This window comes from Schistocerca americana, chromosome 3, assembly GCF_021461395.2.
Source record: "Schistocerca americana isolate TAMUIC-IGC-003095 chromosome 3, iqSchAmer2.1, whole genome shotgun sequence".
NCBI lineage: Eukaryota > Metazoa > Arthropoda > Insecta > Orthoptera > Acrididae > Schistocerca > Schistocerca americana.
This window is the reverse complement of record NC_060121.1, coordinates 387,747,110-387,774,713: the sequence shown is the minus strand read 5'-3', so window position 1 is coordinate 387,774,713 and position 27,604 is coordinate 387,747,110. Positions and strand designations below refer to the sequence as shown.

The following is a 27,604-nucleotide window of genomic DNA, read 5'->3' as shown; positions in this document are numbered from 1 at the left end:
AGATGGGATGCACAAATTCGGTGCATGGGGTGGGGAGGGGGAGTGGGGGGGGGGGGCGGTCACGGCATTAGGAATGGCATCTGAATACCAACTGCCATTAAAACAGGCAGTAACACGTGGCTTATGACAAATGCAGGCCCCACTGAAAAACGGAAGCAGATGAGGAAGTGGGAAGAAGACAAATAAAGGAGATTGTGTCATACATGACATTACCAGACAACAACCGAACGAAGTGACGCAGTGGTTAGACACTGGACTCGCATTCGGGAGGACGACGGTTCAATCCCGCGTCCGGCCATCCTGATTTAGGTTTTCCGTGATTTCCCTAAATCGCTCCAGGCAAATGCCGGGATGGTTCCTTTCAAAGGGCACGGCCGACTTCCTTCCCTGTCCTTCCCTAATCCGATGAGACCGATGACCTCGCTGTCTGGCCTCCTTCCCCAAAACAACCAACCAACCAGACAACAGGAACAATACTAGGCGTGACGATGAGCAAAAGACTATTCATATATGATGAACACCATGAGAGCTCACTGCACACGACAACATCCACTCCGTTGTCAGCATCTTGACCTTCGAAACTTCTGAATGGCGTCTGGTGATCAGTCTGCTGTGAGTTATTAAATTACAACAAAAAAATGCGAACTAGAGAAAGATGTGTAAAAAGTGTAAACGTTACATAAAAACTTGAGAAAGAAAAGCTGACCACAGAGAAGCTGCAATATGACTTTATTTAGTATGTGAGTAGTTTCGGTAGTATTATCGTATAATGGTCGACGCAATCAAATTATACTGCTTGATAGTACGAGCCATTGTAATCTTATTCTACGATGGCAGTGTTTTACCCAGCGAAACAGTGTGATTTGATTGTATCGACCAGAAGAACATAATATTATCGAAACAAGTCGTTGAATAAGTGAAGTCTTCCATATTTACGTACTTCGAAGCTCAGAAGAACCAACTACTGAAAATATATGAAACAAATCACATTCATAATTGAGACTTATAATCTGGCAAGTAAGTTAATTTCAATGTCGAAGCACAAGAATAATAATTTACATCACCCTAATGATACAGCTAAGTGTACTTGATAAACTTTAAAATATATTTCAACTCAGTAATTTTTATTCCAAAAACGAATCTGTTTCTTAGCTGTAGACGCTCTCTGTTCTAGACGACACACAAACGGAATATAGCGTGACGCCAATATTTTGAAGTTCAAATTTCCTAATAATCGTTACCAAACGAAGCGACACAGTCATTAAAACGCTATGGTCGTAATCGTGGTACAAATCACTAGGTATCATTTATTTTTAGGTTTCCTGTGATTTCCTTATATAACCTCGGGAAAATGCTCTGATCTCTTGAAATATGCCACAAGTGCTCTATTCGTTGTTTTCCTCAAGCTGTGCTTTAACCTCTAACGACTGCCGTGTCGACCAGATTCTACGCTTCAACCTGCCTTACTTTCTGGCGATTACTAAGCTACGTGTTTGGACAGAGGGTGGAGATACCAACAAAATTTGTGGCTCTTGTCGCAGGTTTTTGCCGGTGACCGATTGACTGTGGCCCTCGAATTCGTTGGTGATGTTCGTGAGCGGTACAACGGCTTCTACCGCAGCTCGTACGAGCAAGATGGAGAGACCAGGTGAGTAGCAATTCGGCAAAAATTCTTTGAATGTTACACACTGCCGAAAAAACCTAGACGATGGAGTTCAAAGTGTACAGTACTTACAAATAAAACATACTGTCAGCAGATGTTTTATGGGAATAGTTATAGCGCGTCATTCAATAGCACAAAAGCATTAAAAAATTCTGCTGATTGTTACTGAACATGTGATGCTACTACCAGCCTAGTAGCAATTCGTTACCATGCATCCGGCCACTACGGCCGGCGGGCCTGTCTCATGAAGAGCCACATGAACTTGGTTAGCTTGAGCGAAGTTCCTTCAGACTGGTGCGGTGTGCGGCGTACTCCCCAGCAGTGAAACACAGAGTAAGAGCGGGTGTGTGGAGGACGCTGCGCTGCGCTCCCCATGTGGTGTTACTTTGCAGGTAATGTTCCTGATGCATATCTTCTGTCAAGCGTTTGTACATTGTAGTCGAAATAGTAAAGCACGATCAAACTTTGGTTTACTAGGCTTTGGGTTGGACACAGTGATTTAGATTTCGTCTTTTACAGGCGATGTTCAGCTCTTCTTGCCTCCTTATTGCGCACGTGGAAACCACAAACTTCCGTTTTATGCGGGTGGGTTTCAAGTGGTTGTCGTCATAGTAGATGATAAGGTCTTCGAGAGCACATTTTGATTTGGATTCTTCTTCTTCAAATGTCGTTCCCTGAGCAGCGACAGCTGTGTCATCTGTATAGATTTTTGTTCATTTACTCATTGATGTAAATTGTCTGATAGACAGCAAAGTTAAATTTGAAAACAAACTGCAAAAGTTTCTCTTTGAAAATTCCTTCTTTCCCGCAGTAGAATTTCTATTTTCGTAATGTGTAAAAGGTGGTGGGTGGGAAATACCAACTCATATCTGTATTTGAAAACCTTGTAAATCAGCATGTAGCCATATTTACGCATGAATGAGTAATGTGAATATAAAAAGATTTACTCCACATCATTACAATTAATCGTACAGACGATCAGACTAACTATTAATCAATGCTTTGGACCAGAAAGATGGCGCACATTTGGCGAATATCCCCCAGAGTAGTGCCGGAAGATTTTGTACAATGGCGGCGTATTGAACAGGAAAGGAGAGCGAGGTCTTCGAGTTCAAACTCGCTCATAAAGACAATATAAGGCCCTCATCTAGAAATCAACCTTAACCTTAATAGGAAAGTAAACACAGAAACGTTTTACTGTCGTTCGTGCATTAAGAAAGGTAAAATAGGGGGTTGGGGATGGGCTATTGTGTTCAGGTACCAACTGGATTGACAACGTAGGCTGGGGAGGTGGAGGCGGGTGCAAAGGTCTCTCTGAAGGCGCCGATGAAAACATTCCAACGTTCTTCGTGATCGCACATGAGGCACTTCTACACAGGCAGTGTGGTAACAACGGTTTCCATGAAAGATGAGCATTTCCTGGAAAAGATATGCAAGTTAATTGTGATGTAAAACACGAAATAGTAGCCGTTCTGTATAGTTTCCGTGGCGATTCACGAAAATTCCGTACGCACTTCTTGACATTCGGATAACATCTGCGTCGCGTCCCAAATCTTCACCAACGATTATAACTGTTGTCCGGGAAAGCGTAATTCCAGTAAGCAGATAAATTCTCTGTGTCCAGTAAATCTCGTGCAAATTGTTCTTACGGTTTCTCGCACTCTCAACGTACTTTTGTGCGATTTTATGATCACAGCTTGTTCATATGAAATTCGTTGATAATACACACAATTCTTAGCATGTTTCCTATGTTCACAAATTCATATCTACATGCGCATACATACACAAAATTCCACCGTATAGTGCATGGCGGAGGGTACCACGTACCACCACTAGTCATTTCCTTTCCTGTTCCACTCGCAAACAGAGCGAAGGGAAAGCAACTGGTTCTATGCCTCCGTACGCGCGCTAATTCTCTTAGCTTCATTGCCTTTACTCGCAGAGTACGTTTGCCACAGTAGAATACTCCTGCAATCAGCTTCAGATGCTGATTCTCTAAATTTTCTCAATAGTGTCTCGTGAGAAGAACGTTGTCTTCCCTAAAAAGATTCCCATTTGGGTCCTGGAAGTTTCTTCGTACACTCTCGTGTTGAGCGAACATAGCGGTAAAACATCAAGGAGTCCTCTTCTGAATTGCTTCGATGTCTTCCTTTAATCAGATCTGTTGCGGTTCCCAAACACCAAGCATTATTGAAGAAAACTTTTTCCACGTCATTTTGTATCCTCTTATAGACACTTAGCGACGATCCTTCGCGTACTCCACAGCCGCAGATCGCTGCTCAACCTGTCCGTCAGAGGGCAACGTAATCGTTTCGAGTACTTGAAAAGTCTTCTAACCGCTAAGACATATACATTCCGTATCCTCGTATCTTCGTTAATAGTCGTCAGTGGGGTACCGTATCAACTTTTTCCGGAAATCCAAGAATATGGAATCTGCCTGCTGCCCTTCATCTATGGTTCACAGGATATCACGTGAGAAAAGGGCAAGCTGAGTTTCGCACGAGCGATGGTTTCTAAATCTGTGAAAGAAGGGCAACCAACATTCAAGACTTCCTTGAAACCTCTTTCGAATTGATTACAATCTGCGGTTCGTTTGTTGGAACAGTGAAATACAAGTGTGTCATTAGTTGGGCAAGATCGGTTGCCAATTAACACGTACATGCTAATTGCCGAGGTGGAAACACACAGAGAGAAACCGAATTAGAGAAAATAACATTTTTACAGTTTCAATTGGATTGATACAGTATCCAGTTATTAAAGTGTAGTTAATCAGGAGTTTTCTACGATTACAAATGAAGTGCAAGATGCAGAAAGGGCACATGTAATAAAATTCGAAATTTTCGTTTCTTTGCCTCAACAGATAGCTGCAGTGTAACTCCATGCACTATGTAGAAGAATCAGACATATAACTACTGGAACATGCTTTCTCTGGTTGTTAATTACCTTGAAAGATGCCGAATGGACATATTTACAACAGCTGTTCCATTTCTGCACAATGGGGAATTGGCTATTTTTTTATGGAAAGCTTGATTGCATGCATGTCACTTCTGATTTTGTACCACTGTTCCTATTGTATGTTCACCATGAAGTAATTTGCAAGAGAACTCCTAGTGAAGTTTGCAGCGTTTTGTTGGACAACATTCACCAAAATAGTAAAGAGCAAAATGTGCAGCATCTAATATTGTTCAGTGACACATATACTGCGCAAAATGTAAAACATACACTGGTTCTGCCGGCCACTGTGGCCGAGCGGTTCTAGTCGCTTCATTCCGGAACCGCGGGGCTGCTACGGTCGCAGGTTCGAATCCTGCCTCGGACATGGATGTGAGTGATGTCCTTAGGTTAGTTAGGTTTAAGTAGTTCTAAGTCCAGGGAACTGATGACCTCAGATGTCAAATCCCATAGTGCTTAAAGCAATTTGAAGCATACACTGTTTCGTTTTCTGCTTAATACGGCTGGTAATAATACGTTAAAAGCTATAACCATTTTCCTCTACGAGGATATTACATTCTGCTCTAAGACAGAGACTCTGAGGCTATTAAACGGCTCATCATAAAGTGTGACAGAATGTGTACAGTAGAAGAATACTCTGAGATTATGAAAAAGGGCTGTGCGTCTTGACTTTTATCTATCAAAGTGGTGAATTTAGATGATATTCTATCTTTCAAGAAATGATGGACGACGCTTCATAAAAAGGTATGTCTGTCAGATGAGACAGCAGGAAGAAGTATTCCTGAGATAAATAAAAGTACTTCTCAGTTGTCATAATTGAAGCATACTGCATATGAATGCTGCTGAGTATATTGGTGGGCTAGTCAAGTACACATTCTGTCTTAAATGCAGCAACGCTCGTACTTCATGAGAAGCACACATCACCGGTATTGTTTCAATAAAGAAAGTGTAAGATCTGCAAAAACTTGCACAACACATTCTTGCAGAACACAGTGAGTTTTGTGACTTTTCAAATGGCCCATGACAAACATAGGAGAAGACGACAATAAATGAGAAGAAAAAATGGCCTTGATAACTCTTTCAATACTTTTGTCTGAAGATTCATACGTATTAGGTTTTCTCGCTTTCTAAGCCTATCGTATGAAGCCACATTATAAAAGCTTTCTCTGGCAGTTGTTATTCATTTCATTACAATTTTTGAAATTGTTATGATCGTAAAAGTGATACTTAGCAAAAAGGCCACGTGTACAACATACTGATGCACAATAATTGCCTTATATGTTACACGTCTGAGTAGTTCTCCTTTCATTATTGTGACAAAACATACTTGAAAAGCTACTGAAAAGTTTTAAGTGCAGAATTTGTGTTTCAAACATTCTGTGAAATTTTTTGGTGTCTCCTTTAACATTTAATTGAGATATCTTTAGCGTTTGCTTCTACAAATATGGTAACTCAAAATGGTTTGTCTTTGCTTGTGGCAGTTTGTGAAGTGTGGAATGGGCATAACTTTTTTTTCGCGTAAACGTGAGTCACTAGCCATGTGGATTCCACAGCAGAAAGTGTTCTGTATGCTTCCTCTCACGAAGCTGAAGTCAGTTACTGTGGTACAACGCGGTTTTTGCGTGAGTATGGACTGCGATCGTTCGGGAAACGGAGTTTTCGTTCGATATCGGGCGCCACGCAGTTTCAGAGGCTACTGTTGAATTAATCCGTAGCCCTAGTAAGTCAATCTGACAAGAACGCAGGCAGTTACAGTTACCTAGTTCGACAGTACACTACGTGGTGTGCACGAAAGGCTGCATCTACGGGCGTACAAACTGCAGCTTTGTCACAAAATCGATCCCTGCGTCAGGCCGCGACAGAAGCATTCACAGAGACCATTAAGACAGACAGGCATACCTCGACTTCGTTTATTTCTCATCTTCGTCTGTTCAACACTTCTGGCACAGTAAACATGCACAATTGACACACACGGGGAACTTAACCACCCCACGAAGTGTTTGAGTGCGAACTTGAATGTGAAGTATGGATTTTGAAGAGCAGGATTATAGGCCCATTCCTCTTCATGGAACGTACTGTTAACGCAACAACGTACGTAGACATGTTGGAGCTGTAAAATGTGCAACAAATTCCTCCTGATGTGACGAATTTCTTGGATCATGAGTTCCCAGATCTCTGGACTTGGAAAGGTAACTCATTGATTGCTTACCCCATTAGAAGTCCAGACAATACACCACTTGATTTTTTATGAGGGTTTATGAACAATCTAGAGTACTAGACATCAGTTCGTGATCTACCAGATATGGGCTATCGCATTCGCGCAGCTATTGCAGATGTTACGCTTGATACGCTTCAAAACGCTTGAAGAGAAGTGGAATACAGATTAGATGTCCATCGCGCCACTAAAGGTGCGCATATAGAGGTGTATTAGGTACGAGGAAAAAATGAGTTATCACGCTTGTAGAAACATACCGTCAATGAAAGTCTCAATCATTTCTCAAGTTATTACATATTATATTATCATATGTTTGACTTGGACACCCTGTATTTAAACAATAGCGCGTCCCTCTCCACTCCGTCATTGAAATCGCAAGCAGGATACTTCCACAAAAGTTTGGTATTCACTCCCTAGTTATTACAATCACCCTTGCATCAGAAAGCCTCGCTGTATTCTCCACCCAGTGGCAGTGTTATTCGGATGACGAAGTACAATGCCCCGCCGCTACGTCGGCTGGGCGGCTGGTCATTTCCCAGGCCTGTTCTCGCTCAGTTATATCCGTGCCGCCTCCAGTCCTGTCGCCATACGCGTGTACACACTAGATCTCCGCCAAGTCAGATATCTCGTCGAAGTCTCTGCGTCCAGTACAGTTTTCAGTCCATGGAAAATCCTTTGCCTACTAATCCCGGCTGTAAAATGACAAGTTGCCTTGGTATTGTTAATAATAGTCTTCTAGAATTGGTATACGTGTTCTCATTTTCTGCAAAGTTTTGTAGCACCATCGTGGGGCCACGCCGTAGTAATCCTCTTGCTTAGGTCCTCTCGACCGTGTGTTTTCTGCAGTGGTAGTTCTGCCGTTAATGTATTACCGAGGCAACTTCTTACAGCATTTCACCGTTACAGGCTTTTTAAGCAGCTAAACGATGCCGGTGGAAACATCGGCAACTCGTGCAGCCCACCTTATCTGCGAATTCCTACAGACTTTCTCGCAACAGGAACTAAAAGCAGAAAATACCCATTCTGATTATTTCCATTTTTCAACTAACATTCCCGCACACTAAAATGAGACATTAAACATTATTAACTTAAAAACACAAACATGGTCAAAAGTAATATTAGAGGGAGTTACTTTTCTTTTTCACGAGTAGTGTATCACTTTCCGCACTCACATTCTTCAGACCTTTCTTCTTCCTATCTTCTGAAGAACTAAAACCTTTCTCCTCTATTTAAGTTGTATTATTTAAAAAAAAACAGTAATCTACCTAAAACAAAAGTGGAACCCTTGTCCCACGCGGACAGGTGTTCCACAGACGGCGCCATCCAACCGCGACTCAAGACCCGTCCTTTCAGCTTTACGTCCGCCAGGTTAGAAAGGCATCGAGTCTTCTGCGTAAGCTTGGCGGATCCTCCAATAAATCCAGGCAGAAACCTGGTATTTCAGGTAACCAAATCGCTAACCATACAGTTGAAAGATCTAGATCATCCAGTGACAAACAACATACTTCCAAAATAAAACAAGAACTCGCGTCTGTAAAAGCTCAGTGCCCGAACGAATCCAATTTATCTTTACCATTTACAATAGCTGAATTGTATGAGGCCTTGAAACAAACTAAACATTGTAATGCACCTGGTCTGGATGATATACACCCGGAATTTATGATAAACATGGGTAATGGCTAAAAAAAAAAAAAATGGCAGGTCCGCTTCTTCTCCAACATCCTACATAGTAGATCATTCCCTAACGAGCTAAAGAGAACCAAAATAGCGGCACTTTTGAAATCAAATAAACCAGCTGACCACCCTCAAAGTTTCAGACCAGTTTCCCTCTTGAGCTGTACTTACAAACTCTCGGAGAAGCTCATCTATAATAGAATTAGCGGCTTCATTCTGGAGCGTATCCCAGCTGAGCAAGCTGGTTTTGGGCCACAGAGAAGTTGCTGCGACTAGGTACTGGCTCTAACAACTTTCATAGAGGTTGGTTTCCTAGAAAACTTGAAGACATCTGTCGCGTTCGTAGACCTAACCGTGGCATATGACACCGTATGGACAGAAGGGATGAGCCGCAATCCGCGGAAATGGGGCCTTGCTTAAGGAATACCGCAAACTACAGGATAACCTAGAATTACCCATCCAGGAAGTCATACCAAGTTTACGACGAAGTAGACTCCCTTCAAGAAACCCACCATTATGACAAGTAGAACAGCTAGGTGCCAGTGAACCGGGGTGAGAGACCTGTGGGACCAGAGCTATCAACTTACTGAAAATCGTGAAGAGCGTGAGTGGCTCTGAAAGTATGACTGTGATACTGCTGGCACAGAACTCGACAGGAAACTGTGGGTCAAACTGAACAGAGCTCGCACTGGGCATGGACGATGCGCAGACTCTCATTGAAGATGGGATGCTACAGAGCTTTTGTGACTGTGGAGCTCCGAACCAGACAATCAAGCATTAGAGATGAATTCCCCTTGAGTCCCTACCAGGGGAGTTAGAGAGACATCATGAAAGCTGATGATACGGCCCTTATATGGATTAGGAACCTAGATATTGACATTCAGTTTGTTTTATATGTAGTTTTGTAATTTGATATTCCTGTTATACAGGGTGTTACGAAAAGGTACGGCCAAACTTTCAGGAAACATTCCTCACCCACAAATAAAGAAAAGATGTTACGTGGACATGTGTCCGGAAACGCTTAATTTCCATGTTAGAGCTCATTTTAGTTTCGTCATTATGTACTGTACTTCCTCGATTCACCGCCAGTTGGCCCAATTGAAGGAAGGTAATGTTGACTTCGGTGTTTGTGTTGACATGCGACTCATTGCTCCACAGTACTAGCATCAAGCACATCAGTAAGTAGCATCAACAGGTTAGTGTTCATCACGAATGTGGTTTTGCAGTCAGTGCAATGTTTACAAATGCGGACTTGGCACATGCCCATTTGCCGCATGGATTAGCACGGGGCAATAGCCGTGGCGCGGTACGTTTGTATCGAACAGATTTCCAGAACGAAGGTGTCCCGACAGGAAGACGTTCGAACCAATTGATCGGTGTCTTAGGGAGCACGGAACATTCCAGCCTATGACTCGCGACTGGGGAAGACCTACAACGACGAGGACATCTGCAATGGACGAGGCAATTCTTTGTGCAGTTGACGATAACCCTAATGTCAGCGTCAGAGAAGTTGCTGCTGTACAAGGTAAAGTTCACCACGTCACTGTATGGAGAGTGATACGGGAGAACCAGTTGTTTCCGTACCATGTACAGCGTGTGCAGGAACTATCAGCAGGTAATTGGCCTCCACGGGTACACTTCTGCGAATGGTTCATCCAACAATGTGTCAATCCTCATTTCAGTGCAAATGTTCTCTGTACGGATGAGGCTTCATTCCAACGTGATCAAATTGTAAATTTTCACAATCAACATGTGTGGGCCGACGAGAATCCACACGCAATTGTGCAATCACGTCATCAACACAGATTTCCTGTGAACGTTTGGGCAGGCATTGTTGGTGATGTCTTGATTGGGCCCCATGTTCTTCCACCTACGCTCAATGGAGCACGTTATCATTATTTCATACGGGATACTCTACCTGTGCTGCTAGAATATGTGCCTTTACAAGTACGACACAACATGTGGTTCATGCACGATGGAGCTCCTGTACATTTCAGTCGAAGTGTTCGTACGCTTCTCAACAACAGATTCGGTGACCGATGGATTGGTAGAGGCGGACCAATTCCATGGCCTCCACGCTCTCCTGACCTCAACCCTCTTGACTTTCATTTATGGGGGCATTTGAAAGCTCTTGTCTACGCAACCCCGGTACCAAATGTAGAGACTCTTGGTGCTCGTATTGTGGACGGCTGTGATACAATACGCCATTCTCCAGGGCTGCATCAGCGCATCATGGATTCCATGCGACGGAGGGTGGATCCATGTATCCTCACTAACGGAGGACATTTTAAACAATTCCTGTAACAAAGTGTTTGAAGTCACGCTGGTACGTTCTGTTGCTGTGTGTTTCCATTCCATGATTAATGTGATTTGAAGAGAAGTAATAAAATGAGCTCTAACATGGAAAGTAAGCGCTTCCGGACACATGTCCACATAACAAATTTTCTTTCTTTGTGTGTGAGGAATGATTCCTGAAAGTTTGGCCGTATCTTTTTGTAACACCCTGTATACAGTCTCTCCTAGGAACGAAGGAAACTGCGGAGGCATGGCTTAGCCACTGCCTGGTGTTTCGGAGCCTGCACTGATATGAATCTTCGTAGCAATTTAAAAGTGTTTGCCAGCCCGTGAGTCCAACCTGGGAAACTTGCCTCTCCAATATCCTTTCTTCCAACCGCGCTAGTCCCTCAAGGTATGAAGGAGAATGTCTGTGAAATTTGGAATCTAGGAGATGAAGTATAGGTATGCAGGAAAACTTCTGTGAAGTTTGGAAGGTAGGAGATGAGATACTGGCGGAAATAAAGCTGTGAGGACTGGTCCTGAGTCGTGGTTAGATAGTTTAATAGATGGATTAATTGGCGGCAAAGGACAAGGGTCCCATGTTCGAGTCCCGGTCAACCAGTAAGTTTCAAATCAGCGTACACAGCTGCAGAGAGAAATTTCATTCTGGAAGTACTAAGCAGGTATGGATCTGAGATATACAGTACATATTTACCAGGTAGCTGTAATTCTGCTGCATTTAGATCTCCTACACTATTTCCTAAGGTTTCAAATAATCATCACGATTTTCCACTTGAATGCTTCAGTACTTCATCGCTACGGGAGAGAAATTGCAACTCATCGGCTTAGACAGCCTCGTCAACAGTTAGTTGTTTTCAAATATCAAGTTTGTAATATAATTACTTGCAGTGGACCAAATCCTGTTGCAGGTGGCTGGGAGTGACGCAGTTCGAGCGGAGGGGGGCGCGAAAGGCCATGCCATGTTACGACGAGCCGGCCATCAAGGCAACCTGGGAGTTTACCTTCCGCCCACAGCAAGGTTACAACGTGCTTTTCAACACTCCACTGATCAGCGCCACGTGAGTATATGTACAAATTGGCTTTCTTTCCGAGTTTTAAACGCAGTAAAAATGTCTTGCAACAGTGAGAAATGAAAGCTGTGGCAATTATATACAGAGGTGACAAAAGTCATGTGATACCGATACGTACGTATACAAATGGCGATAGTATCGCGTACACAAGGTGTAAAAGGGCAGTGCATTGGATGAGCTGTATTTTGAGCTCAGGTGATTCACATGAAAAGGTTTCCAACGTGATTATTGTCGCACGAGAAGAATTAACAGACTTTGAACGCGGAATGATAGTTGGAACTAGACGCATGGGCCTTTACATTTCGGAAATAGTTAGGGGATTCAATATGCCGAGATCTACAGTGTCAAGAGTGTGCCAAGAATACCTCATTTCTAGCATTGGCTCTCACCGTGGATAATGCAGTGGTCGACGGCCTAAACTAAACGACTGTGGGGGGCGGCGTTTGTGGAGAGTTGTCAGTGCTAACAGACAAGTAGCACTGTGTGAAATAATCACAGAAATCAATGTGGGACGTACGACGAATATATACGTTAGAACAGTGCGCCGAAATTTGGCGTTAATTTACGATGTGTGGCAATAGACGTTCGACGCCACTGTCTTTGCTAACAGCACATCGCCTGCAGCGCGTCTCCTTGACTCATGACCATATCGGTTGGACTCTACACTACTGAAAAACCTTGATCTGTTCAGATAATTCCAGATTTCAGTTGGTAAGAGCTGGTGGTATGGTGCGAGTGTGGCGCAGACTCCACAAAGCCACGGATCCAGGCTGTCGACAAAGCACTATGCAAGCTGCTGGTTGCTCCGTAATAGTGCGGGCTTTGTTTACATGGAACGCATTGGGTCCTCCGGTCCAGCTAAACCTGAAAGTGGTCATGTTTGACTACTTGGAGACCACTTGCAGCTATTCATTGACTTCATGTTCCCAAACAACGCTGGAAGTTTCATGGATGACATTGCGCCATGTTACCGGGCCACAATTGTTCGCGAGTGATTTGAATAACATTCTGGACAATGAAAGGGTATGATTTGGCCACCCACCTCGCCGAAATAGATCCCATCGAACATTTATCGGACACAATGGAGAGGTCAGTTCGAGCACAAAATCCTGCAGTGGCAACACTTCGTCAATTATGGATGGCTACAGAAGCAACATGGCTCAATATTTCTGTAGGGGACTTCCAAGATTTGCTGAGTCGATGACAAGTCGAGCTGCTGCGCTCCGCCAGGCAACACGAGGTTTCGACACGACGAGGTACACCATGACTTTTGTCACCTTAGTGTAATCTTAGTTAGCTCTCAACCCGTAACCTCAGATTCTTTAGAGATTCGAACTCCCATTTACAAAACAGCTTCAAACGAGTGCTGTTATATCTGCACGACAGCGCAGATTTCGACCGTATGCGCTGTGTGTCTTGATAGAAAACAAACTTGTTTCGCTTACGAAACACGCTGTTCACAACAGTAACGCCAATATTACTGTGGTGATGATGTTTGGTTTGTGGGGCGCAACTGTGCGGTCATCAGCGCCCATACACATTCCCAATCTAAACACAGTCCAATCTCGCCACTTTCATGAATGATGACGGAATGATGAGGACAACACAAATACCCAGTCCCGGGGCCAATAATACTCTTCACCCTCAAGCTTCCATACGGTATTCTGTCAAGGGTTTGTTTTTCCGGCGTGTTTATTGTAGGTTAACAGTGAGGTTTGCTGACGGAGAGTTGACCGACATGCCCCTCGCGTGTGGGTTCACAGAACGTAAGGGAAGAGCGGCACAGCGACTTTATGACGAACTCTTCATGCAGTGATGGCAACAACATCACAATAGGGATGGAAAAATCAAGCTTATTAAAACCTTACCGGTATATTAGTTCTGAATAACCGGTGTTTTTCGGTATTCGTTTGGACTCGGTTACAACAGGTACTTTTATCTTTTTTACTATGTAACGTTCTTTATATAACTGTAATGTTCCTTAATAAATTTATGGGTTTGTTTGCCAATGAGTATGAAATACGTAATGTTTGTGTTACGCAAATTTACTGTGTGTTGAGCAAATGGTGTGCTTAATCAGTTTTACTGTAATCCAAAAAAATTAAACAATTTAATCCGGCAAACCAATACGCAATGCTAATAACGAAATCAGTCCCTCTGAAATTTGCCGAGTCTCGTGAGCACCGAGTACTATGGCTCTGTACAATAAACTGACAAAATTCCTTGTGCAAACAAACAATGAAATAAAGTTTCTTTAACTCTAGAGTCGCAACAGATGTAATTTATATAAGACTTGACGTCCTCCCCCTTCACCTCTCGTAACGATTTTTGATGAATGCTTTCAACATCTCGACGTAATACCAATAGCTTCAACCAAGTATGTTTCCTTTTTTTCGCCAATTTTCTTCCAAATGCACGCACAATGTACACTACTGACCATTAAAATTGCTACACCAAGAAGAAATGCAGATGATTAACGGGAATTCATTGGACAAATATATTATACTAGAACTGACATGTGATTACATTTTCAAGCAATTTGGGTGCATAGACCATGAGAAATCAGTACCCAGAACAACAACCTCTGGCCGTAATAACGGCCTTGACACGCCTGGGCATTGAGTCAAACTGAGCTTTGATGGCGTGTACAGGTACAGCTGCCCATGCAGCTTCAGCGCGATACCACAGTTTATCAAGAGTAGTGACTGGCGTATTGTGACGAGCCAGTTGCTCGGCCACCATTGACCAGACGTTTTCAATTGGTGAGAGACGTGGAGGATGTCCTGGCCAGGGCAGCAGTCGAACATTTTCTGTATCCAGAAAGGCCGGTACAGGACCTGCAACATGCGGTCGTACATTATCCTGCTGAAATGTAGGGTTTCGCAGGGATCGAATGAAGGGTAGAGCCACGGGTCGTAACACATCTGAAATGTAACGTCCACTGTTCAAAGTGCCGTCAATGCGAACAAGAGGTGACCGAGACGTGTAGCCAATGGCGCCCCACACCATCACGCCGGGTGATACGCCAGTATGTCGATGACGAATACACGCCTCCAGTGTTCACCGCGAAGTCGCCAAACACGGATGCGACCATCATGATGCTGTAAACAGAATCTGGATTCATCGGAAAAAAATGACGTTTTGCCATTCGTGCACCCAGGTTAGTCGAGTACACCACCGCAGTCACTCCTGTCTGTGATGCAGCGTCAAGGGTAACCGCAGCCATGGTCTCCGAGCTGATAGTCCATGCTGCTGCAAACGTCGTAGAACTGTTCGTGCAGATGGTTGTTGCCTTGCAAACGTCCCCATCTGTTGACTCAGGGATCGAGACGTGGCTCCACGATCCGTAACAGCCATGAGGATAAGATGCCTGTCATCTCGACTGCTAGTGATACGACGCCATTGGGATCCAGCACGGCGTTGCGTATTACCCTCCTGAAACCACCGATTCCATATTCTGCTAACGGTCATTGGATGTCGACCAATGCGAGCAGCAATGTCGCGATAAGATAAACCGCAATAGCGATAGGCTACAATCCGACCTTTATCAAAATCGGAAACGTGATGGTACGCATTTCTCCTCCTTACACGAGGCATCACAACAACGTTTCACCAGGCAACGCCGGTCAACTACTGTTAGTGTATGAGAAATCGGTTGGAAACGTTCGTCATGTCAACACGTTGTAGGTGTCGCCACCGGCGCCAACCTTGTGTGAATGCTCTGAAAAGCTAATCATTTCCATATCACAGCATCTTCTTCCAGTCGGTTAAATTTCGCGTCTGTAGGACGTCATCTTCGTGGTGTAGCAATTTTAATGGCCAGTAGCGTAATTGTGGCATAAGCAACTGCATCGCATAATAACAAACTACTGTTGTCCGACATTTTGAATTTTGCGCGAAAAATATGACTGCAATGTAATATCCCTTTTTAGTGCCACGTCAAAGATCTTTGTCAAAGAAACTTAAAAAATATTCGATCATATTTCTTTGTCAAAGAAATATAACAACGTAATACCGGCCTAAAAGTATTCCATGAGGCATGTCATTGTAATTTATTACTTCTTTACTACTCACTGTATTCGCGACACATTTTGCAGACAGAATGCACATACACCACTGAATGTAGTTCAACATTGTATCATTGTACGTCACAGTTTAGGAGGCATGACGTCCAACGAGATGCGTGAACACTGCTACAACGTGCATGACTTTTAAATTTATTACTTTGTTGCTACTAACTCCATTCGCAGCACATTGGGCAGACAGTATTCACATACGACGCTGAATCTACCTACAAAATTATGTCATTGTACGACTCATTATTCAGATGCTGCGTGCCATGCACAGCTGTAACCGGGGAACGCCGGGTTTCTCTGCTAGTAGCAATGAAAGACCGAAAATCGATTATTTCATAAATCAGTTATTTTGAGCTGGTTTAACACTCGGCTTAAACTGGAGACGGAAAAATTCGGTGTTACCGAAAACGGTCTGTTTCAGCGATAACCACCATCCGTACAGTTTAGTGTACGTGTTTCGTCTGAGAACTGTTGCGTAACTCCGTGTTTTGTATTATTTTGCTTGTTGCGTAGTACATGCTTTTTCGCTGTTGTGAAGATATTACCACTAAAACTTAGGTAACTGAGGTAATAACCTGAATTAATAGCAATTACTTTGTTACGCTGAGACGAGATACAGGTGGGCACAGGTAGACAAACACACTATTTACGGTATTTTACAAAATGTTCGTCTCACTTCTGCTTTCACCCATCTGTTAATAATGACGCCAGGACAATCTTACGTAGCAAACTTGGAGTAATTTTTGTCAGTTGGTGCACATATTTAGTGATTAACGCAAACTCTTCCTCTTGTAGTGACGACGAAGATGGAAGGCGCACCCTGACCTTCGAGCAGACGCCGGTGATGAGCGCCTTCCTGCTAGCTTGGGTCGTGTCCGACTTCGTAGGCGTGCAGTCGCCGCTGGAGTCCAACACGACTGTCTGGACGAGCAGGGACACGGCGGCACAGGCAGAATACGCCAGTGTGATGGGGCCACGCACCGTCCGCTCCATGGAGCAGCTAGTGCGTGTTCCGTACAACCACGGCAACCTCACCAAGATGGACCACGTCGCTGTGCCGGACACATTCGTTGCCGCCATGGAGAACTGGGGGCTGATCACTTACAAGTGAGTGGCTGCGAACTTACGATAATCATCTGCCTAGGCCGCCTCCGATTAAACTAACACAGGAAATTTTATCAGAATTTGCCACTGTACTCAAAGCGTATATTTCGGTGGTTTTATCCAAAGGGCTAGGGCGGTCAACTGACAAAGATACGCTGTCGAGTTTCGTTACTAACATATGAGGGTGAGTCAAATGGAAACCTTAAATATTTTTTAAAATATTATTGTACCGAAGTGGTACAAAGCTGTACCACTTTTCAATATAATCTCCCCCATGCTTAATGCAAGTCCTCCAGTGCTTAAAAAGTGCATAAATTCCTTTAGAAAAAAATTCTTTTGGTAGTTCGCGCAACCACTCATGCACCGCGTGGCGTACCTCTACATCAGAACCGAACTTCTTTCCTCCCATTGCGTCTTTGAGTGATCCAAACATATGGAAATCACTTGGGGCAAGGTCTGGTGAGTATGGTGGATGAGGAAGACACTCAAAATGCAGATCTGTGATTGTTGCAACTGTTGTACGGGCAGTGTGGGGCCTTGCATTGTCATGTTGCAAAAGGACACTTGCTGACAACAATCCACGTCGCTTTGATTTGATTGCAGGCCTCAGATGATGTTATAGGAGATCTGTGTATGATGCACTGGTGACAGTGGTTCCTCTAGGCATATAATGCTCCAAAATGACTACTTTTTCGTCCCAAAAGAGAGTCAGCATAACCCTCCCTGCTGATGGTTCTGTTCGAAACTTCGTTGGTTTTGGTGATGAGGAGTGGCGCCATTCCTTGCTCTCTCTCTTCGTTTCCGGTTGGTGGAAGTGAACCCAGGTTTCGTCCCCAGTAACGATTCTTGCAAGGAAGCCATCACCTTCTCGTTCAAAGCGGCGAAGAAGTTCTTCACAAGCATCAACACGTCGTTCTCTCATTTCAGGAGTCAGCTGCCGTGGCACCCATCTTGCAGACACTTTGTGAAACTTAAGCACATCACGCACAATGTGGTGTGCTGACCCATGATCAATCTACAAACTTGCTGCAATGTTATTCAGTGTCACTCGATGGTTTTCCTTCACTATGGCTTCAACTGTTGCAATGTTCTGTGGAGTCACAACTCGTTGTGCCTGACCTGGACGAGGACCATCTTCCACTGCGAACTTACTACTCCATTCGTAGACTTGCTGCTGTGACAAACATCGATCTCGGTACCGAACCTTCATTCGTCGATGAATTTCAATAGGTTTCACACCTTCACTACGCAAAAACCGAATAACAGAACGCTGTTCTTCCCTGGTGCAAGTCGCAATTGGGGCGGCCATGTTTATACTGATACTGCATCTGCACTATGCTGCCACCTACAGGCCATTCTGCACACTGTTTGTAGCACTCTTACCAATTTACAGGATAACGACGCGAAATTTCTATTTGTTATAACAAATTTAAGGTTTTCATTTGACTCACCCTCGTACACTGAGGTGACGAAGGTCACGAATAGGTCACGAATGGTGATATGCACAGACACAGATGGCGGTAATATCTCGTACACAAGGTATAAAATGGCAGTACATTGGCACAGCTGTCATTTGTACTTAGATGATTAATATGAAAAGGTTTCAGAAGCGATTAGGGCCGCAAGGCTTTGAACGCAGAATCATAGTTGGAGCTTGGCATACAGGACATTCCGCTTCGGTAATCCTTCCGAGATCCACAGTAACAAGAGTGTGCCGAGAATACCAAATGTTAGGCATTTCCTCTCACCACAGACAACGCAGTGGCCGACGACCTTCACTTAACAACCGAGAGCAGCGGCGTTTGCGTAGAGTTGTCAGTGCTAACGCACAACCAGCACTGCGTCAAGAAACCGCAAAAATAAATGTGGGACGTACGACGAACGTAGCCGTTAGAACAGTGCGGCGAAATTTGGCGTTAGTTGGCTACAGGCAGCAGACGACCGACGCATGTGCCTTTGCTAACAGCACGACATTGCCTGCAGCGCCTCTCCTGGGTTCGTGACCATATCGGTTGGACCCTAGAACACTGGGAAACCGTGGCCTGTTCAGATGAGTTCCGATTTCAATTGGTAATAACTGATGGTATGATTCGACTGTGGCGCAAAGTCATGGAGCCGAGTTGTCAACAAGGCACTGTGCAAACTGGTGGTGGGTACAATAATGGTGTGGACTTACATGGAATGGACTGGGTCCTCTGACCCAACTGAACCTTCATTGATTCTAAATGGTTCTTAAGTAGTCTTGGAGACCATTTGCAGCTACTCGTGGACTTCATGTTCCCAAACGACGAAGGAATTTTTATGGATGAAAAATTGGCCAATGAAAAATTGGAAACGTAATGGTACGCATTTCTCCTCCTTAAACGAAGCATACCAACAACGTTTCACCAGGCAACGCCGGCAACTACTGTTTGTGTATGAGAAATCGGTTGGAAACTTTCCTCATGTCAGCACGTTGTAGGTGTCGCCACCGGCGCCAACCTTGTGTGAATGCTCTGAAAAGCTAATCATTTGCATATCACAGCATCTTCTTCCTGTCGGTTAAATTTCGCGTCTGTAGCACGTCATCTTCGTGGTGTAGCAATTTTAATGGCCATGTATGACAAGACATATTTTCCCAGGGAAGACAATGACTGTATTATGGCCGAATCTGATCTCTGAGGATCGCTTCGTACACAACGTTCGTGCCGCACACCGGTAGCACGTGGAGGTCTGCAGTCTGTACGACGATTATTTATGATGGTGTTGCGACACCATTCGCGTCATATATTCACCACAGAGACTCACAAACGATCCATAAATCTCAAGATTTCCGGAAACTGGAGTTCACCATTTTTTGCAGCTGGATTAAAGTACTCTCTTTGTTCGCGACAGCGGTGAATGAACTTTTAAAGTAGCCCGTCAGCGCGCTTACTTCACTCGTGCATCACAAAAAAATGTTCAAATGAGTGTGAAATCTCATGGGACTTAACTACTATGGTCATCAGTCCCTAATCTTACACACTACTTAACCTAAATTATCCCAAGGACAAACACACACACCCATGCCCGAGCGAGGACTCGAACCTCAGTCGGACCAGCCGCACAGTCCATGACTGCAGCGCCTTAGACCACTCGGCTAATTCCGCGCGGCGTGCATCACAAAAGGGCGTAAAACATGAGATACGCTCTACAAACGATACATCCAAGAGTTGGTTATAAAGTCACTCGACAGTGCATGATTAGTGTTTCCCATTATGTTCATTTCCTATTCAGAAAACAACTAAATATTTGAATAAATAATGGTAGTGCTTCATTGTATTTAAAACAGTCTCATTTGAATAAGGACATCAACTCAAATGCTCAAACTATACAACTTGTCTGTTTGTTTGATCATTTATTTCGCTTGATCTTTATTTAATTCTACTTTCCACTACCATTCCATTCTCCTGTTTCATTAATTGTAACTGGTGGGATTGACATATGTTTTAGGCGACCAATTCATATCTAGAGGGTTGAACTACAAAATTTTCTGTTCTTACTGTATGCTCGATCATTTGGTTTCATCTGGACTGAAAATAAGGAAAACATATACGTGATATACAGTGTCGTACAAGTGGTACACAGTATGACTCTCTCCCACAGTTTGAATTTCCATCATCAACACAAAAGCAGTGCGATGACATTGAAGAAAGACATACTAAGATATTAAGTTCCTAAAACTGGAATATTACCTGAAAATATCTAATACATGTGCTTTCTTTGTACAAGATTTTCTCCCTCTCTTTCGTATTCACGGTTCAATAGCAGCTAAGGCGGACTCGTAGTCCGACTGTCTCACCTGTTCAAACAGGCTTAGTATACCATCCTTAAAATTAAATAAAACAGTTGACAGTCATCATTATCAATAAATACACCTCTGTTATGATTTGCAGCATTAGCTCTCATGAGATAAGTCATGGAATATCTCTTAATAACGTGTCAGACCTCCTTTTGTCCGTCGAAGTGCCACAACTCAACGTGGCATGGACTCACCAGGTCGCTGGATGCCCCATGCAGAAATATTGAGCCTTGCTGCCTCTCTATCCGTCCATAATTGCGAAAGTGCTGACGGTGAAGAATTTTGTGAACGAACTGACCTGACGATTATGTCCCATGAATGTTAGATGGGATTCAAGTTGGGTGATCTGAATGGCTAAGTAATTCGCTCGGATTGTCCAGAACGTTCTACAAACCAATCGCGACAACTGCGGCATGGTAACGCGGTGCATTATCATCCATAAAAATTCAGTAGTTGTTTATATTGAAGAGAATATATATAGAAGAGAATGTTGATGAAGATGAAATAGGAGATATGATACAGCGTGAAGAGTTTGACAGAGCAGTGAAAGACCTGAGTCGAAACAAGGCGCCGGGAGTAGACAGCATTGCACTAGAACTACTGACGGCCTTGCGAGAGCCAGGCCTAACAAAACTCTACCATCTAGTGAGCAAGATGTATGAGACAGGCGAAATACCCTCGGATTTCAAGAAGAATATAATAATTCCAATCCCAAAGAAAGCAGGTGTTGACAGATGTGAATATTACCGAACTATCAGTTTAATAAGCCACAGCTGCAAAATACTAACGCGAATTCTTAACAGACGAATGGAAAAACTGGTAGAAGCCGACCTCGGGGAAGATCAGTTTGGATTCCGTAGAAATGTTGGAACCCGTGAGACAATACTGACCCTACGACTTATCTTAGAAGAAAGATTAAGGAAAGGCAAACCTACGTTTCTAGCATTTGTAAACTTAGAGAAAGCTTTTGACAATGTTGATTGGAATACTCTCGTTCAAATTCCGAGGGTGGCAGGGGTAAAATACAGGGAGCGAAAGGCTATTTACAATTTGTACAGAAAGCAGATGGCAGCTATAAGAGTCGAGGGGCACGAAAGGGAAGCAGTGGTTGGGAAGAGAGTGAGACAATATTGTAGCCTCTCCCCGATGTTATTCAATCTGTATATTGAGCAAGCAGTGAAGGAAACAAAAGAAAAATTCGGAGTAGATATTAAAATCCATGGTGAAGAAATAAAAACTTTTAGGTTCGCCGATGACATTGTAATTCTGTCAGAGACAGCAAAGGACTTGGAAGAGCAGCTGAACGGAATGGACAGTGTGTAGAAAGGACCGTATAAGATGAACATCAACAAAAGCAAAACGAGAATAATGGAATGTAGTCAAATTAAATCGGGCGATTCTGCGGGAATTAGATTAGGAGATGAGACGCTGAAAGTAGTAAATGAGTTTTGCTATTTGGGGAGCAAAATAACTATCGATGGTCGAAGTAGAGAGGATATAAAATGTAGACTGGCAATGGCAAGGAAAGCGTTTCTGAAGAAGAGGAATTTGGTTACATCAAGTATAGATTTAAGTGTCAGGAAGTCGTTTCTGAAAGTATTTGTATGGAGTGTAGCCATGTATGGAAGTGAAACGTGGGCAATAAATAGTTTAGACAAAAAGAGAATAGAAGCTACAGAAGAATGCTGAAGATTAGATGGGTAGATCACATAATGAGGAGGTATTGAATAGAATTGGAGAGAAGAGAAATTGGTGGCACACAACTTGACTAGAGAAAGGGCATATTCTGAGGCATCAAGAGATCACCAATTTAGTATTGAAGGGCAGCGTGGAGGGTAAAAATCGTAGAGGGAGACCAAGAGATGAATACACTAAACAGATTCAGAAGGATGTAGGTTGCAGTAGGTACTGGGAGATGAAGATGCTTGCACAGGATAGAGTTGCATGGAGAGCTGCATCAAACCAGTATCTGGACTGAAGACCACAACAACATGTGTCTGCACGACATTTACCTCTTACCACCTGAAATTGGCACTCATTTGACAAGGCCACGGTTTCCCAGTCGTCTAGGGTCGAACCGATACGGTCAGAAGCCCAGGAGAGGCGCTGCAGGCGATATCGTGATGTTAGCAACGGCATTCGCGTCGGTCATCTGCTGCCACAACCCATTAAAGGCAAATTTAGCCGCTCTGTCCAAACAGACGCGTTTATCGTACGACCCATTTGAGTTCCGCGCTGTTTCATGCAGTGCTGCCTGTCTGTTAGCACTGACAATAATACGCAAACGACCTGCTCTTGGTAGTTAAGTGAAGGCCATCGGCCAATGCGTTGTCCTTAGTGAGAGGTAATCTCTGCAATTTGTCATTCTCGGCACACTCTTGACACTGTGGATCTCGGAGCATTAAATTGCCTAACGGTTTCCGAAACGGAATGTCCCATGCGTCTAGCTCCAACTACTATCCCGCGTTCAAAGCCTGTTCATTCATGTCGTGCGGCCATTATTACGTTGGAATCCTTTTCACAGGTATCGCCTCACTACAAATGACAGCTCCGCCAATGCATTGACCTTTTATGCCATGTGTATGCGATACTACCGCCATCTGTATATGTACATATTGCTGTCGCATAACTTTTGTCACTTCAGTGGAAATCATTTAGAAATGCAACTAAAAGGAAGTACGGGGGTGCAAAAGAAAATTGGCTACAGGAAATATGTGAAGAAATCTAAATGAAAACTGTCGTTGCACGGACAGATTCAGCACACAGAAAGGACAAAATAACTTTTGGAGAACGTAAAAGGTAAGGCGTCAACATTAAGAGAGCAAGAGGAATACCATTCTTAAACCGAGAGGAGAGAACTGATTTGTCAAAGCAGTGTACTAAGGACGCCTACAGAGACGAAGAACTGTCTGATAATGTATATGAAATGGCTATCGAGATAAAGAGAACAAGGATTCCAGAGTTAGAGTGAGAGATGTGTGAGAATTATGATCAGACAATACAGAAAGTGCAAATAACATTCCTTCAGAATTTCTCAAATAATTCGTGAAGGTGCAACCAAAAATTTTCCAAGTTAGTGTGTTGAAACTGTGATACGGATGACATAGCATCGGACTTATGGAAGAATACCATCCACACATTTTCAAAGACAACTAGGGCAGATCAACGCGAGAACTATCGTACAGTCAGCTTGACATCTATTGCACCCGGTTTGCTGGCCATAATGATACACAGAGGATTAAAGAAACTGAAAATGTGTTAGACGATGATCAGTTTGGGTTTATAAATAGTAAATCCACCACATAGACAGTTCTGACGTTCCGCTTGATAATGAGGACAAGACACATTCCCAGAATTAGCTGACGGAAAAAGCAATCGAGAACGTCAAATGCTGCAAGATGAATTTACAGAGAAATAGGTATAAATTGTAGGTAAAGACAGATAATATACAACGATAAAACATGTACGAGAACCAAGAGGGATCAATGATAATGGAAGGCCAAAAGAGTAGCGCTCGGTTTGAAAAAGAGAATAAGGCGAGGATGCAGTCTCTCTGTTCTGCTCTTCAACCTGTTTAACGAAGAAGCAATGAAGAAAATAAAAGAAAGGAGCAGTGATGAGCTTAGCAAATGTCATTGCTGTCCTCTATGATAATGGGTAAAATTACGGAGTCTGTTTAATGGAATGAACTGAACACAGAATATGGACTAAAAGTGTATTAAAGAAAGACGAATGTATTGAGGAACAGCAGAAATTACGTTTCTCACAAACTTAACATCTGAAGTGCGGATCACGCAATAGACCCAGTAAAAGAATTCTGCAACCTTGGAAGCGAAATAACACTTGGCAGATGAGGAGAAGGGCACAAGAAATAGACTAGCACTATCAAACAGAGCATTCCTCCTTAAAAGAAGGCTGCTAGTATCAAAAATCGCAATTGGCTAGAGACAGAAATGTAAATTAAATGGACTAATAAGACAAGAAATGAGGTACGCCACAGAGTCGGTGAGGAAAGGAACATGTGGCAAGTGATGATTAGAAGTTATAGAATAAAGTGACGATTATTAATGCTGAAGATCTGATTTCAGGCAGATACGGTCAGTGACACCCATAACCGTGGGTTTGATTACCACAGGTTTGGTTCTGTTGGAGGTGCCTTCGCCTTTCTCCGCCCTTTGAAGGGACTTGCCCAGCCTGTTGGACGTGGACTACCAACCACCGTGCAACGCGATATTTTTCACATTGTGAAAGTTTAAACAACTGATAAGTCATAGACAAAAACCCTACGACGAGCAGTGACTGAACCACCTAGCCATCCAGAAGTCGACCTTGATTGTACGCGAGTGCAGGCTTTCTCGGGGAATTTCATACATGAAGTCTTCACGGGTTGTCAGCCGAGTAGCATCGTCGTCTTCATGCGAAGATGATGGAGACGCATTCCATCGAAAAGTTGTTACGAGACGACGATGCTACTCGGCTGACAACCCGTGAAGACTTCATATATTCAACCTTGATTGTTTTCCAAAATCCCTTACATACAATTTTCCTGTCATCACCTGAAATAGAAGCAAATAAAATAAAGTCGCAAACTTCATTCTCGTCTACATCTACATGATTACTCTGAAATTCACTACTAAGTGTCCGACAGAGAGTTCATCGAACCACTTTCCAGCCATTTCTCTACCGTAGACTCTCGAACAGCGCGCGGGAAGGACGAACACATAAATCTTTCCGTGCTTGCTCTGATATCTCTTATATTATTATTATGATCTTTCCTCCGTATGTAAATGGCGTCAACAAAATATTTTCACTCTCTGAGGACAAAGTTGGTGAATCAAATTTCATGATAAGAATCTGCCTTTGCTTTAATAACGGCCACCCCAATTCGTGCACCATGTCCGCGCCACTATCTCCCCTATTTTGCGACAGTACAAAACGAGCTGCCCTTCTTTGAATTTTCTCGATGTCCTCCGTCCGTCCTATCTGATGGTGGTCCCACACCGCACATCAATACTCCAGAAGAGGGAGGACAAGCGTAGTGCAAGCAGTCTCTTTAGTAGACCTGTTGCATTTTCTAAGTGTTCTATCAATAAAACGCAGTCTTTGGTTTGCTTTCGCCACTACATTATCTATGCGATGGTTCCAATTTAAGTTACTCATAGTTGTAATCCCCAAGTATTTAGTTGAATTTACATCCTTTAGATTTGTGTGATATGTCCTGTAACCGAAATTTAGGAATTCGTTGTAGTACTCGTGTGGATGACTTCACGCTTTTCATTATTTAGAGTCAATTGCCTCTTTTCGCACCATACAGATATTTTGTCTAAATCGTTTTGCAATTTGTTTTGATCACCTGATGACTTTATAAGACGGTAAATTACAGCATCATCTGCAAACAACCTACGAGGGCTGCTCACATTGTCTCCTACGCCGTTTATCTATACCAGGAACAGCAACAGCAGAGGACCTACGACACTTCCTCGGGGAACGCCAGATATTACTTCTGTTTTACTCGATGACTTACTACGAACTGTAACCTTTCTAACAGGAAATCACGATTCCAGCCACACAACTGAGACTATACTCAGAAGGCACGCAATTTGATTGGAAGTCGCTTGTGAAGAACGGTGTGAAAAGCCTTTTGGAAATCTAAAAACATGGAATCAATTTGACATCCCTTGTCGATAGCGTTCATTACTCCGTGAGAATAAAGAGCTATTTAAGTTTCACAAGAACGATGTTTTCTGAACCCGTGTAGGCTATTTGTTAATAAATCGTTCATTTCGAGGTAACCCATAATATTCGAACACAGTATATGTTATAAAATCCCATCGCAAATCGACTTTAGCAGTATTCGACCGTAATTCAGCAGATTAATCCTATTTCCTTTCTTCGGTATTGGTGTGAGTTGTGCAGTATAAGTTTTGTTACCTTGTAAATTAATTTTAACGTTTCTTGGTGGTATATTAGTCCTATTTATTTATATTACAAGAATTGCATCAAACGAAATATTTTTGCTGACGCATAAATTAATTTCAGTTGTACTTTTAAATTTTACCGCTGTAGTGAGCCAGCTATCAAAGTTTCATCTTATAAATAAATTTTGTTATTTGAGAATGGTGTAGAGACAGTGACGCAAAAACAGATTTGACGCCAGTTGCCATTACTCTGTACTCAACGGTCACACTCAGTCTGATGGTAATAGCTGCCGCCCGCAAACTTTCCAGTTAAGTTACTTTCGCTATCATAAGAAAAACAGGGGTTTAGAATTGACGTGGGCTAAACAACCGGAGATCTTGCGTTGTCCTCTTTGTACTAGCGGATTATTAGTTTATTTAATTTTCATAGCGAATTAAATTTTTTTGTCTAGCTCGTACATTTCATGAAAATATAATTGAAACTTACGTGTTGAAGTCAAGGGCAACAAGTCATCTGCATGATACGAATTTTTGAACTGAATGACTCGTTATTTACTGACGATGGTGGTAATATGATTATGAAAAAATTTTGTGAAACAACGTTTTCATCTTTACAGATTATTCATTTACTTGCGCAGGTTAATTGACAAACGGTTCTGTCATTCTTATTTAGCTCTAGTCGGAACCAGTGATCTATCTTCAAAGAGACAAGCTTCAGGGCAGGTAACTTTAACTCTACTGCGAACTACATATTTCGTGAAGCTATTGTCCGAATGCTTTTAACTATGAGCGACCGACGAGATACCACCGCAAT

At 43.0% G+C, this 27,604-nt stretch overlaps 1 protein-coding gene across 1 annotated transcript in view; it reads left to right on the top strand.

Moving 5' to 3' along the window:
- The window catches only part of LOC124606107 (aminopeptidase N-like), a 57,107-nt gene that overhangs the window by 13,660 nt on the left and 15,843 nt on the right, over window positions 1–27,604 (top strand). The window contains exons 3-5 of the mRNA XM_047138072.1: window positions 1,542–1,648; window positions 11,711–11,860; window positions 16,744–17,055. Coding sequence (XP_046994028.1) covers window positions 1,542–1,648; window positions 11,711–11,860; window positions 16,744–17,055 — 569 coding nt within the window. The remainder of the gene's footprint in view (window positions 1–1,541; window positions 1,649–11,710; window positions 11,861–16,743; window positions 17,056–27,604) is intronic.